Here is a 15,191-nt window from a genome sequence, read left to right on the forward strand (position 1 = left end):
CAACACTGGATATACATTGGACATTAATACCACGTAAATAATTTCCAAGAATTTTCTATTGTATGCCTGCTATTGTGTTGCAGCATATATTACACATATAAAAATATTCACAACTGCACAGCAGATATACGACTGTCCCTATACAACCACAACTCTCCACTAGAGATAGAGCATACAAATAAGACCATCTCAAGATTGGCTTACCTGATTTAAATGAACACATCCATGTGTTGATTGATTTAAAAAAAATTAATTCCATTACTAAACGCTTATTTCTTGAAATGTATGGTCTTCTAAATTCAGTTTTTTCGTTTTGGAGAAATGGATGACTTTGAAAAAAAAGAAAAACCCCAACCCTGATGCATTTATGATCAGTTAATTCACTTGCATGAAAAACATCACGATGCAGATGTTTTAATACGACCTTGTAATGCAATTACTTAAACATTTCCAACAAACTCATGGATTTATTTAATACGGGCCCTCAAGGATAATTTCACAGTAAAAAAACAGACTTGAATTGTTATTTCTCGTTTAGTTTCCACTGCCAGTTAGACATCCGTGCATGCCCTTAAAACATCTGGCAAGCACGGAACCATCTGTCTGCTGCTCATGATGAATATAACAGGGGATAGCTACATGCACCGTGAATGAACATACTATATTTAGTTGTCGAGATCGAATATTTTTTGGCCTTAATTCAAGTAATAAAGCTTGAAACATAAACACGTTTTACTCGTATGCGTTTGAAAATGAAAATGTATTCGTTGCTCAAAAAATCGCGAGGAAACTGTACAACTTTCATCTGGCTCAAACGCTTACATTCCGCTGTTTAGATGCTCGTTTGATTGCACCAGCCTCATAACTCATGCACAACATAAATCCTCGCTCGTGCATGCGGCTTCCACATGGAATACATTTTCAAGTTATTTTAAAGTAAACAATCAAGCTTATGTTGGGTGTCAGGATAGCACAGTGGTTAAACTTGTACCTCGTAGCGAGAAGGTTCTGCGTTCGAGTAGAGTTTGCATGTTCTCCCTCTGTTCTCCATTGGTTTCCTCTGGGTCCTCCGGATTTCCTCCCACAGCTCAAAAAACACGTACAATGTATCTTATTATTGGCCAAACATCCCAATGCCAATAAATGTACTGCAACGTTGCTCAATTGGAATCGCACATTATAGCATCGCCCCCCCCTCCCCTACTGTGAAGAACTTGGCAGGACCCTCCTGAAAAGGAGTCTCAAGACTCTGTGAGGGCTTCTAGGGCAAGTGTAATAATGCAAAAAAAAAATAACCGAAACCATCAGCATTGTACCATGCATACATTATTTTGTTATACACAGATTATGTGTAGAAAAAAATAAGGAAATGCGAGCATAGTGGGTGAAAATCATGCAAGATGTGCAGCAATTGCCAAGGAGTGTTTATTTATTGCCCCATAACCTGCGCTCCTTTTTTGGCTGTTGAAGGTTTGGCCGCATCCTGCCCAGCTTTGACGTCATGATCCTACTGAGTTTGTTCCCAGCTTTCTGTGCACATAAAGACTTTTAAGTGCACGTTCCGCTGACAGCAAGTCAGCTCAAAGCCAAGTTTCTTTGCATGATCTTCGAAGCTGACTAGAACACCTAAACCAATGCGAATCTTTGGCGAGTCATACAAGCACATAATACTTAAACTCTTCGTCGTGTTAATCTTATTTAGCATTGCAGTAAAACTACGTAATTATAAAAACAAAAAACAAGTAAAGTATACGTGAGCTATTTGAGCGGACAGCTCAGGAAACTTGCTCAACGTTTCATCCCCCCTGGGGGGGGTCATGGGAAATGTAGTGTAACTTAAACTTGGTAGTTCAGCTGCATGTCTGGTGGGACATGCACATCTTGTGATGTACATAGCTGCCAGCATTGCCTCAATGGAACAGCACGTGACCATCAAGAAATCTCTGCTGCAGCAGCCCATCGCCAGGTACACATTGATACAAAAACATGCTTTTGGATCTAAGTAACATGTTGTTCAAGAGTGCAGGTATTTCTTTACTTTCCCTTTAAATACGGTAAAATATGTTGCTTTTATGTGTCTTATGTAAAGCAACGTTTAAATACTTCCATAATAGAGTTTTTTTGGGTTAGATCGCGTAAATATATAAATGTGTCGTTAAAACTCGCCACCACCCGACACAGACAACTAGTAAGGGTTTGTCATGTAAACAGAACGTGGCCAATTCGTCACTAGTACAGCACACCGATGTGTTGGAGAGTCAAGCCACAACATTTACAAACTGAGTACGACGTTTCGCCTGTAATTAAAACTAGATACTGGCGAAACGTCGTACTCAGATTGTAAATGTGGCTTGGCTCTCCAGCACACCGGTGTGCTGTTCTAGTGACGAATTGGCCACGTTCTGTTTACGTGACAACCCTTACTAGTTGGCTGTGTCGGGTGGTGGCGGGTTTTAACGACACATATTTATGCGATCTAACCCCAAAAAACTTTACTATTGATGATATTGGTCGCGAAAGCCTATGTGTTAAACTGTTTAAATACTTACTGGAGACAGTTTAAATGATATTTCACTAGTTTAATGGGTTTACGAAAAGGATAGTGGCTCCTATAATAGGTTTCCATAAAATGTGAATAAATTTTTTTCGATTTCGTAACGTTTTAACTTTGCGTGTGAATCAGAATGATTGTGAATACTATTTTGGGAATGTGAAGTTAAAATGTGCTGATAGATGTCCTTAAAGGGATATTTTTCACTGTAATAACCTGAAACGCGTACAGCACGTGATACATGATGCAGAGAAGAAAGTTGACATTTTATCGAGATGCAACCTCAGTGCAGGTGTACAGTAATGCTTGCTGGACATTATCCATGTCTCATTTGACCACCGATATCCAAAGTGTGGAGTAACTTCATAGTCAAACGAACACCACTGGGCGTTATTCATCTCCGTTGGGTGCTCTGAGATAGTTTGATAAATGTCACATTCCTATGACAGGCTAGTTCCTGCTTCGCGAGACTTGTCGATTTAATAAAATGTATCATATTGTATTTATGCTAAAAGGATTATGTGGTCAGTTTTTTTTGTCACTAAGATCTCACTCAGCAACTTTGTAACTGATTTGCTAATCCTGAACACACAATGCTGCCGAACTGTAAACATGTTTACATGCCTCCTGTGTTCAAGTAGAGCTCTTATTAACAATGATAATCATTGGTGATGCTGATGATTGCAACAATATAATTATGAAATCGCAATCGTAAAAACAATTATTTATTTGGTATTGCTTGCAATTCTAAATTCTCGTCATGCAAGGACACACACGCATTTTTCATTTGGAGGTTAGAAATCCCAAACATGCAGTGAAATATTGTCACTGAATGTTACACAACTTTCAAGTAGGTGCCGTAACTATAATAGCCAATTAAAGACTAAACTGTAGCTAATATACAAATGATATTATAGCCTTTCAAAAAATGGTATCATTATTTTATATATATATGGATTTGTTTCCAAGCTTTAATTTGTATGTTTGATATTGGTGTTAAAATGATGATAGTTAAAAATAAGCCACATTAATTTTTCCATGGTCAAAGATCACAGTAATTGCATTGCTTACAAATGAGTGCATTATTTGTTAATGCTGTCAATACATCCAAACGACGTGAATTATTCTGGATACTGACAGACATTTTACTTGTAAGCACTTTCATATGTATCTGAAATTCAACCCCTTTTTACGAATTCATTCATGGTTCCGAAATGTGGTTTGGCTTCGTCTTTGACTATTTTTTTAAATTAAATAATTGTCTGCTGTATATTAAATATTTCAGCAAAATGCACCGTACGACCGTATGTTGAACTTCTTCCGCACTGTGCGTAGCCAACCATGCTAATCGGAAGTGCAGAGGAAGAACAACCAACTAAACACAAAAAGCAGTTCTCAAGAAATGAGTTTTCAATCTCTATTTAAAAGTGCATAGATCCAGTGGCTTCATAATATCTGAAGGAAGAGCATTCCAGATGGCCGCAGAAGCGCATCTGAAAGCGCAATGCAGTGACCATCTTTGTTCGATGGCCAGCCAAAAGCTGCTGCAAGGATGACTGGAGTTAACCTGCCGGTTTATGCTCCTTGACGAGATCAGCAAGGTATTGTGGTTCATTTGTGGCAAGCACTTTATGTGTAAATGAGGGCGACCTTATAATGTATTCGTAACTTCAAGCAAAAACAAACTGAGTAATGCAGCTTATACAGAAGCTCTGTGGGTGATATGTGGTCACGTTTGTCATACAGGTGAGAGCATCATAAATGCATTTAATGCAAGAGACACATCCTCGTAAATAACACGTGGGTGTACAATTTATGACTTATTGTAGATGCTCGACAATTTATGGTGCCAGCACTGCCCTGCAGTGTAAACATCGCTTGCATCCAGCAAAATTGATGTAAAAAAAAACTGGTTCCGATTCCTGCTTGCGAAAGTAACTTTGGTTCTGTATATATTGTGGAGCGTGGAGTGCACCTCCGGTTAGCATGGTTGGCTATATACGGTGTGAAAGAAGTTCAACATACCTATATACTGTAGGATGCTGCAATGTAAATCTGGCGACCTGAGTTCAATTCCTGGCCACGGCTAACATTAGTAGCGAGTGATATCTGCACTGGTCCGAGGCCAGACCTTCAAAACCCGCATTGCCCAGCATGATCACATTTGGTAAAACAACCTCCATAACTGAAAATAATAAGACTATCATCTAGCGCTAGACTGACAAAAGTCTGTATTTTTTTTATTAATTCCATTGTCATATGTATACACCTACATTTTGTGAATTTATAACCAGATGCATATGTATGCCATTGTAACTAAAACCACAAAGGTCAACGCGAGAACGTTTCTATCACATCATTGATCCTGTTATGTCTCCTGTATATAGAATACAACAAGCTCGGTAGGAGAATAAGGTGGGCATTTGAATATCCATGCATTTCAGTGCTGCACACAGTCCAATTTGTACTATTTTTAAAAAATATATATATTTAATAATGTCTCGAGCCCAGGTTGCTCAAAAATACCGGAGCACATTTTCTCATTGTATAAAAGCAAGCTTCCTATCATTGTTCGGCTTTGGCCATTTCCGCATGTTTTTTTTCCTGCCTTAAAGGGAATTCAAATAAAACTTTAAAATGGCCAGCTGACCTTTACCGCTTGAGTCGATATACAAGACAATTCATCATGTAAAGATAATAAAAAAAATAAATGTTGAGTTTAACAAAGAATGAAGAACTGGGTGATAGAGAATTGGCACCATATTCTGGATTTTCCATGCGTCTGACGTTTTACATATAACCACAGAGTAAGTTAAGAGCACATGCCAGGCATTTTCTCAACAGAGGTGTGGTTATTTCAAGCCTATGTTTCTCTGTTGCATAAACAGACACATTAAAGATGTATGTGCTATTTTCGAGCAAGCAACATCAATGCCATATCCTTTGAACAAAAAACAAATTTACGAGGCGAAGTTCCAACCGCTTTCTTTATTGAGCAAAACACATCTGCAGCTCTTTGATTTGTGATGTGTGTGAGATAAGACTGGCAATCGCGTGCTCACATTTTATGAAGATGACTTAATCTATATTAACAAGTTAAACAAAAGATGCTTCTTCAAACATTTTCAGTCTCGTCCTTTGAAAAAAGGAGCGTAAAATAATCAATATTTACCATTTACTTAGTAAATGCAATACACAGATTCGAGTGTATTCATTCCAAAACACATAATACCGTCAAAATATGTGTCTATATGATGGTTTATGTCAAAATACTGACACTCATAATCATAATTGGAATATTTTAAACGTAAAATGGTTTGCGTGGGAGGATTTTTTCCTGTTGTGAGCGAGTGTGCAGTTATAAAAAATAATAATTAAATGCGTGTACACGATCAATCAAATATCGATAATGTAAAATGCATTGAATCAGAAGCATTTGATAAGATATGGCATATTTGATGACAATATTTATCTTAAATCAAAGCTGCTGGTGTCATGAATAATGATGAAAAAAATATTTAACTAGCACCGTTTGAATAAATTATAATATAGCCTATATTTAACCATGTACAGTTGAACAGTATCACATATCAATGTATTTCACTTTCCGACCCACCCCTATTGGACATCATGAAAAGAGCTTCATAACTCATCGGATTCTCCTAGTCTAAATAAAGATTTCGATTCCGTATTAGTTTACTTCAATTCTTTTTTTTATTTCCACGTTTCTCTAGAATTGACCAATGTCTAATAAATGAAGAAATAAAAACCACCCTGAATAGATATGACCTGCAAGGACTCAAGCCGAGCATTCGCAAATCTTTTTTACAAAATTATGTTGTTCAACATTCTAAAAAAAAAACATTAAAATGAAACACATGAGAATAAATGCAGGGTGGAGCAGTGGCACAGTGAGTGCATCCTGCACTATGAATCCCAGAAACCTGAGTTCAACTCCTGAGCATGGCTAACATCGTTGGCGAGTGATCAGAACTGACCAACCTGCACTGGTCAGCACTGTCAAGGATGGTCAGAAACCCTCCATAACGGGAATGGTGTCAGGAGCCCTTCATCCTGCAGTGTGTTGACGAGTGTTGTGTATTGTCGACTGAACAACTATCAGATATTTGTTCACCCGTGTATCGTCGTAGTTTATATACATTTTCTCGGACAGACACTTGAATTAGCGTAGCCACCAGTGCACAGATGGATACTGCACTGTAAATAAAGAAATAATAAATTGCGTGTTTGTCCCTTTTTAGAACTGAATAGGGGTATTTTCTAAAGAACATTTTTTGAGAACGTGTCTTTTTGAAAGGGTTTTTATTTTTTTTACTTCCTTTCCCCACTCTCAATCTTGATCAAGTACTGTGGGTGCTTGAACTGCTGTCAAATGCCCTGCACTGAAGGCAATGCCAGTTGAGTTTATTATTTTTCAGATTTAATGAAACACATTTAAGCCATGCCAATAGCCAAAGGGTAAGGAAATTGTTTTAAGAGTGCATTGTAGATAATACTTTCATACCTACTTGACCTTATTTCTTGTAATAATTTGAACACATTACTCGGATGATCCAAAAAAATTCCACCAGCCAAATGTATACTGCAAGCTATACCTGACCAAACTCTTTGTAAATCATCTGGGCAAAAATGCGTGCGTTGCTAAAGAAAAGCATTTGCAGATGGACGTCAAACTACATTTTAAAGCTGAACATCTTATTTCCTTTAGTAGATATTACTGTGATTGGTTATCATTGTGTAGCTGATTTAAACGTGTTTAACATTAATAATGTCGAAAAGCATCAACTTACACAACATGCATTAAACCCATCAAAATACTTCTGCATTTTGACATCAATTGAGCTTCAAACATATTAAGTAAACTGTTTTAATAAATTACGCAACATGAAAATGGAAAGTTTTTCAACATACTTCGAAAGCACGTCATTTTCACGTATTTAAAATTGCAAGCTTTCAATCGAAATTATACACGTGATTATCGTCTGGAAAACGACGATCAATACATCGTGTTTGTATCTTGGAATTTAATGGCAAGCCTCTCTGACATGCTGCAATTAAAATGTCACACTTTCCCGTGCCGTGGATTTCATCGAAGTTGCATTTAATCATATTCCTCTGCTCTTATAACTTTTAACACCCGTGCTTGTGTTTTGCTGGAGAGCAGCCACAGTTCTGCTATTATAACATGTTGTAAGGAAGTATTTTGACAAAACAGCTAAATGTGTTTTTACTTGAATGTGACTAATGCCAGATCTGATTTGAACAAATCATGTTACCATAACCTTCTTTAACGTTTCTGCATTGAGAGCAGTAGTGTAGCAGGAAGTGGGCTGCGCTACAAACCCGGGGGACAAAGGTGGCCCGGCGTGATGCTGACCACCCACCCCCTCGTGTGCTGTACCAGCCTTCATAGGTGCTCGCTAACAGCACTTGCCCCTACAGGCTGTTGAGGATATACGGGGGATCTTTGTCTTTGTACTGTATGTGCACACTGGTGTATTTGTATGTGTGTGTGTACATGTGTGTATATGCACCTAACCCAGCACAATAGCTGTGTTGATGTGACTGCCACTGAGTGACAACTGGTAGCTATTGTTATTGGTCTGTCTATTCTCTCATTTGGGTTATATGCAATCCCAGTAGAGCTGACTTCAGAACTGTAATCGCACGGACATTTAGTGTCCCGTGCATCATCAATTACATTGTACCATCATGAGTACGTTGGTTCATGATGCAAGCCAGCTGAATGGCCTCTTTCGGTAAAGTCACGTAGGTAGAAAAATAAAATAAGAAATAATATATCACGACGTTTCGATCGCAACAGGCGGATAAAAATATTAATAACCAAAGAGTATGGATTCCTGCAGTCACGAAAGCTTCAAATCAAAATGACACATGAGTATTAATTGTTTTTACGTGCCAAACTAAACGAATAATCAAGTGTTATTTAGAATTGCTATCTGCAATATATATATTTTTACATATTTGTGCTACGAAGAAGGATCATTGTCTGAAATGTCACCTGTTGCATATTTTTTATTTATTGGCCACAGTGTTATTGACGAATGTGTAGATTTTTTAAATATCTATACAATCACTGGATTTCGCTCTGACAGACATAGTGATGTTGATTGCTTTTAATGATCTCCCTCACACTTAATTATTATTCCCATTCAGTTTAATTCATGCACGTGCATAATTATTTATATACAGTATTACTTTGTTATCCGCGAGAGATACGTTCTAGAGATCCTTGTGAATTGCAAATTTCGCAGATATTGGCCTACAAAAACCTATCTCCTAAAACTTTGAGAAGTTCTTCTCTATCTTTTTATCACATCTTTTTTTTATCTCAACACATTCTCTCTCATCGATTTATTTCTCTCTCTCTCGACGCAGTCATTTAGAGTTCCAGATGCGATTCGCGGATAGCCAAAATCGCAGATAGTTGTACTGACGAAATGTGATGAAGAAAAATCTTGTCATTAATTTGAACGATAAAATCAGTCCTGTGTCGATCGATATATATTATATTAAGATGCACCTTTGACTCATGAAATTATTCTCAAGGCATACGACCTCTGCAAAATAAGTTATTTAATAAAATGTTCCTGAGCGACATGTCTCGGACCGTGTTCGTAAGCATAAGGCAGATTTGAAACACGGCAGGACCAATTCTTCTGCCGTGGCTGATCATTATTTTAATGCGGCTGGCTCACACGAAATTTATTTCTCTAAGACGATGGTACTTTGCAAGCCTATTGGCTATCAACAAAGATTCGTTCATGAAGCCATCCATATATACAGACACAATTTCAACCGAGAGGATGGTTATAAGCTCAGCAATCATTGGAAAGATGTCATCAACCACTTTGGGTCATGACTTGATTTGTGTTTTATTGTCATCCTCCACCGTCAGCAGTGTGGGTATGTGGAGCGAGGTGCAATGATTGCCTGGCAGCCCTTTGATTGGTGTAGACCCACTGCGTTGGCGTTGCTTTATCCTATATTAACATCAGCTGCCCCACCCATGCTGCTGACTCACTTAGGCTACGCCCATCTCTAAACCTTTAAAAAAAAGTTTGCCTTTAGAGGCTAACTCACCTTTTCCTGATGACGACCGCTTGTGTTGCGATCGAAACGTCGTGGTTTTAGTTTTTTCGTTTTATTTTTATTCTTATTTTAAATTTATTTTTATTACTGAAAGAACCAGAATAAGTCTACATGATAGACTACCAGTGTGCTCACTCAGGTTAAGAAGCAGGCTACAGTCTGCATTATAGACTGCCAGTACGCTCACTCAGTTTAATAACCATTGCTACAGTCTACATTATAGATTCCCAATACCCTCACCAGCTTAAAAACCAGGCTGCAGTCTACATTATAGACTGCCAGTACACTCACCAAGGTTAAGAACCAGGCTAGTCTACATTATAGACTGCCAGTACACTCACCAAACTTAATAACCAGGCTACAGTCCACTTTAGAGTTTGCAGGTACACTCCGATTAAGAACGAGGCTACAGTCTATATTAGTGTGTTTATTTTATTTCATTATTTTTACTCACTTTATTTTTTATTATTTTTCTATCTACGTGACTTTATCGAAAGAACCAAAGGATATAAAAAAACATCTTCGTGCTTAAAACCTGTTTGAGAGATTGGGTCTCGCCAGCTTTACTAATAGACAATAGTATTTCGTTTCATAATGTTGGCACTACTACAGAAATTCCAAATTCGATACACTTACTTACGTCAGTGAGCTGGTCTAAGCAATGGCTGTATCATTAATTGATCAAGGATGGAGGAGACGTTAAAATTGTATAGATGTCAAGCATGATAATATAAATAGGCAACAATTGGTGCAATGCATTTAATTAGAGTGTCAACATTTTCACCATGATACAATATCATACTGGCAACGAATTAAGCAATGCATTCTCTATAGCCATATATATTACACTTGTATATATGTGATAGATATTACTATACTATTGTGATTAGAGAATATATGTTACAAGAGTAATAACGTAGACTTTTTTTACTGCAACTATTAATAGTAACTGTTTGACTAAAAGTAACCGATACACGATAAAATGTGTACACATGTACATGGATTGCCCTTTTTTAATCCACTACTAGCTGAGGTCCTCTCCATGTTGTGTGAGTCACGGGAGTTATTTGACCATACTTCATCATGCTGGTCAGTGAAGGTTGGTGAAGGCAGAGTGGGCATAGATGCCGGGGGCATAGAAGGACAGTACAATAATGGATTTTGCTGCAAAACACTCTGACGAACAACGTCGCTCTGCAGCAGCCTTGGTTGATACCCATCTAAGCACTATCCCAGTTCAAATCCTGCGTCGCTTCTGACATTTCACGAGATGGAGTGGAAACTATATAATTTCATACGTACGCTTTCACGACCAATATGAGTCATTATTAGTTTATTTTGAGTTATATCATGAAGGTGTAATGTATTTATGTTTTACTCCTAACTAGTTACAAAACATGTCATAGTGACGAATGTAAAAATATTGTAAAATCATGCAATAATGTTCAGCTTCTTTCTACATGATTCTTTGTATTGAGTCCTTGTAGAATAATTGTGTTGCTTCTAGCTTATTTTTTTAAAGCAAGCTCCAGTTTACTGGATGTGCTGATAGATGTTAAATACAGTGAGCTACATTCAGTTCCTCTACAATGTGCAGGTTTTTTTAAAACACTCAATATCTCTGCAGACTGTCCCGTTGCACGAAATGTAGTTCGCTTGGGAATACGAATATTCTATTGAATATCAACATATACACAAGCCAAGCAAAATATGCACTGTATAGAACTCAGAGGCAATACTGTGGCTCACCATGGGGGAATCAATGTTTCCTCTCACCAGTCACCGGCTGAACAGGAGGAGCAGGTGTGATGGCAGTGCTCCAGGGGATATGGCTGATGTTACTATGTCCAGGTTTGCAAATGTCATACGACAGATTTGGCCAGAACACTTTGTCAGTCCCGTGAGCCTAATCCATCTGCGCCGTGTTAACGGTGCCCGGCAGAAGATGATTAAGTTGTCCGTGGTGGAATTTCACATTCCCCAATTGGTACCATTAGCCATGATGTATTAAAAAATGCATTGTGACTTAATAGTGATTTATTGGTAGCCAAATTAACGAGTCAAAATTATACTGTACATCTATATTTTAATTCTTATCATCATCTCAAACATAATAACCCGAATTGACGACTTCTCCTTGGGTGGGCCACCCTTTGTCTGCTATATCCTGCTGATAATTTTATATTTTCTATGTTCATGATGCCCTATCTTACAATTGTCTGTTGCCCAATATTCTAGGACTAAAGCATAATAAATTTACGTTGAATTTCGGATTAATATCAAGCAATTCCTTGAATACATTTGAGGTATGAGTCAAGCAGTAGCTGTCAATAATCTACATTGCTTTTAGTGAAGTGATGGATTTAGTGAATTAAATAATACATCGACGTGATCAAGAGTTATTGACGTTTCAATGTTACATAATATAAACATATATTTTCGTAATTATTTGCTCATTTGGAGTCTCTCATGCTTTTGTTATACTGAGTGCAGACTTCCATTTCCTCACTCATGGAATTCTTCATTTTTCTGCCGATTTATATTGGAAGCCAAGGTCATGAACAATCATTTATCATAAGCTTTATGTTGCTTCTTATTTGATATCCCATTACCAGAATATGAAAAGTCTTTCAAACGGTTAAGAAATCAATTAGAGGTTATTACAAGAGGCATATATTGAGTGAAATAATGACATTTGTGAGTCGCTGTTGTGTGTTCTTTTGCCTATGTGAACACTGGTGGATGTGAGCAATACAAAATACAATTAGTCGAGATGGTTTTCAGATCGGTGATACTGGAAAACACTAAAATGAGAGGTTTTGGGCCTTTCGATGAAAGGGCTTGAACTTCCCTTCGCGTACAGTAAATGGGAACAAGGGAGGCTGCAATGTGTATATGCAAAAACATTACAATGAACACGTTTCGTAAAGTTATTAACAGTAAAAAAATTACATCATTACTAATTAACAATTTCCAAATGATGAAGTTATTACCAATACTCATATGTTAAGATTTTCATTATTGGTGTCTTAATGTAAAATGTAAGGGAGTAGACATGTATGTATGTATGTTGAACTTCTTTCGTACCGTATGTTACCAAGCGCAAGTACATTTCTCAAATGAAAATTTGATATCATGAAACGACTCGTATGTATAGTGCTGCATAACATCTCGCTCGAAAACAGATATGAAGTTGCCGCTTTAATTTCTATTTTAGAACACGTGACAATGTTTTTATTTAAAGCTTTCGTGACTGCAGGGATTCATATTCTTGGTTCTTTCGGTAAAGTCACGTAGAAGGGAAATAAACATGTTATATTATTTTATTATTTCACTTCTACGTGACTTTACCGAAAGAACCAATAACATGACGATGTGTTATTTTGTTCATTCGTTCGTTTCTCAATCAGCTTGTCCTGCTGAGGTTCGCGGTGACAGCACGTTGAGTAGGGCGGTCAAGACCTCCCTTTCCCTGGCGACAGATTCTAGCTCTTCCTGGGGAATTCCCAGGCGTTCCCAGGCCAGCCGAGCGACATAGTACCGCCAGTGTGGCCTGGGCCCGTCCCGGGGTACTTTTGTTATTTGTAAAATTCACAATGAGACAGGTTGTAGTGGGGGGGGGGTTAAAATTTGTGAACCTCTCAACCAATGGGTTCCACTCTTGTTTTTCAAACGGGACATTTAATTCTCGTCACGGTGATATTTCCTTAATATGCACCATCAGTCAAATGGCCCACAGAATCCAATGAAAAGCGAAACATTGGGAATAAATCTAAAAGATGAAATAAAGAGGCAGACAAGTGCAGCTTGGAGTGCTTTTGGATAGCTGAAACTGATAATGAAAAGTAACACAGCAATTTAACTAAAATGAGATAGTTTTTCATTCGTAGGTGCTACCTGATATGAGATACGATTCAGGAATTGCCATGGCCATTTATGAACATTTTGGAACAAAAACTGAAAAGTGCATAAATAGGCGTGAAGATATTGTACGCTTGGAATTACATTGAGAAACATGACGAGGGACACGTGGATTACAGAATGCAAGCAGGTTAAAGACATCATTCTGATTGTTGAGAAAAGCGAATGGGCTTGGGCAGAGGATGATGGACGATGGTCAAAAATAATAATGGAGTACCAGCCAAGGAATGAAACGCGTCCAAAAAGATGTCCATCGATGATACAGTGAGGAAATCAGCTCGTGCGCAGGTGCTAGGGTGGGATTATTACATTGCAGGATCATGAAAGAGATGGCAGCGGCTTGGAAAAGCCATAATCCAACCGTAAATTGACCATGGCTGCTGCCACCGATGATGATGAAAATCACAAATATGGTAAAAGATCTTGATTTGAAGCTTTCGTGACTGCAGGAATCCATACTCTTTGGTTCTTTCGGTAAAGTCATGTAGGTAGAAAATAAAATAAATTCTTTCTTATTTTATTTTCTTTTATACCTACGTGACTTTACCGAAAGAACCTAAGAGTATGAGAAAAGATGTCTCAATCAAATTTTCAAAATTACGCCTTTTCATTTCCACATATGAAACAAATGTATTTGCCTTATGCCATAGTCAAGGCTCAAATGAGAATATGACCTGTTCGGTGACTGCTAATTATGATCTTTTATTGAAGACTAGAGCCCCTTCGGATGAATTATTGTCATAAATATGGTCGTGTTTACTGAAGGGTATTATTTAATTGAAAGATGAAACTACGTGTACACTGGGATTAAACGCTGGCTGTCTGCACTTTTTTCAGAGGCATATTACTAATCTGCGTCTTGCAGGAATAGCTGGGAACATTGGCTTCCATGCGGCTCATGAATTAGGCATCTTCCCGGGGCACTGAGAGGTGTAGCATGATACCAGCATCTTCCTAAAATAAAATATGGAGCATTTTGTAACACATGTCTTAAGATATATAGTATACCGATTTAACTTACAGATGAAACTGTCACACTGACCTCGTCCACAAGTTATACTGTTGCAGACCAAAATCCAGGATATAATTACATTATCTGCAATAAATTGTTGGAAATCATTCCTTTATAGGCCGACAATCTATGGAAGTGGGTAAGTGCTTAATTTGATGAATTGAAAATACTGATTGATTGTAATGAAAGCAGTTAAATCAAAAGGGTCATATGAGTCATGTGGCTTAATTACTTTGCAATGAGTGTCCATTGTTATCTATAATCACCGTTGGGCCACATGGCCGGAATAAAGCGGTGTTTATTGATAGCCCTATCGGTTTTAAGAACGTGAGTTCAAATCCCAGCCGAGTTGCACTCAGCCCATCATCCTCCTGGGGGTCAGTGAAATAAGTCAACAGCAGTTGTGCAATGGAAACACTGCGTACTGTCATTTTAACACGTAGGCTTTCACGACCAATATCATCCATAATACAGATTTTATTTTTGGGTTAGATCGCGTAAATATATAAATGTGTCGTTAAACCCGCCACCACCCTACACAGATAATTAGTAACGTTTGTTACGTAAACAGAA

General features: G+C 37.8%; 1 protein-coding gene across 2 annotated transcripts in view; it reads left to right on the top strand.

The window, feature by feature from the left end:
• LOC144728977 (dual specificity calcium/calmodulin-dependent 3',5'-cyclic nucleotide phosphodiesterase 1A-like) overlaps positions 1 to 15,191 on the top strand; it is a 124,385-nt gene that overhangs the window by 13,966 nt on the left and 95,228 nt on the right. The window contains exon 1 of one of the 2 annotated variants that reach the window (XM_078608795.1): positions 1,550 to 1,966. The exons of the other annotated variant lie outside the window; for it this stretch is intronic. Within the exon in view, the coding sequence (XP_078464921.1) occupies positions 1,887 to 1,966 (80 nt within the window). The 5' untranslated portion in view covers positions 1,550 to 1,886. Of the gene's footprint in view, positions 1 to 1,549; positions 1,967 to 15,191 lie in introns of those variants that run through there. 2 annotated transcript variants of the gene reach the window in all.

The sequence above is a fragment of the Lampetra planeri genome, chromosome 2 (assembly GCF_965212315.1).
Source record: "Lampetra planeri chromosome 2, kcLamPlan1.2.h2, whole genome shotgun sequence".
In the NCBI taxonomy this organism is placed as follows: Eukaryota; Metazoa; Chordata; class Hyperoartia; order Petromyzontiformes; family Petromyzontidae; genus Lampetra; species Lampetra planeri.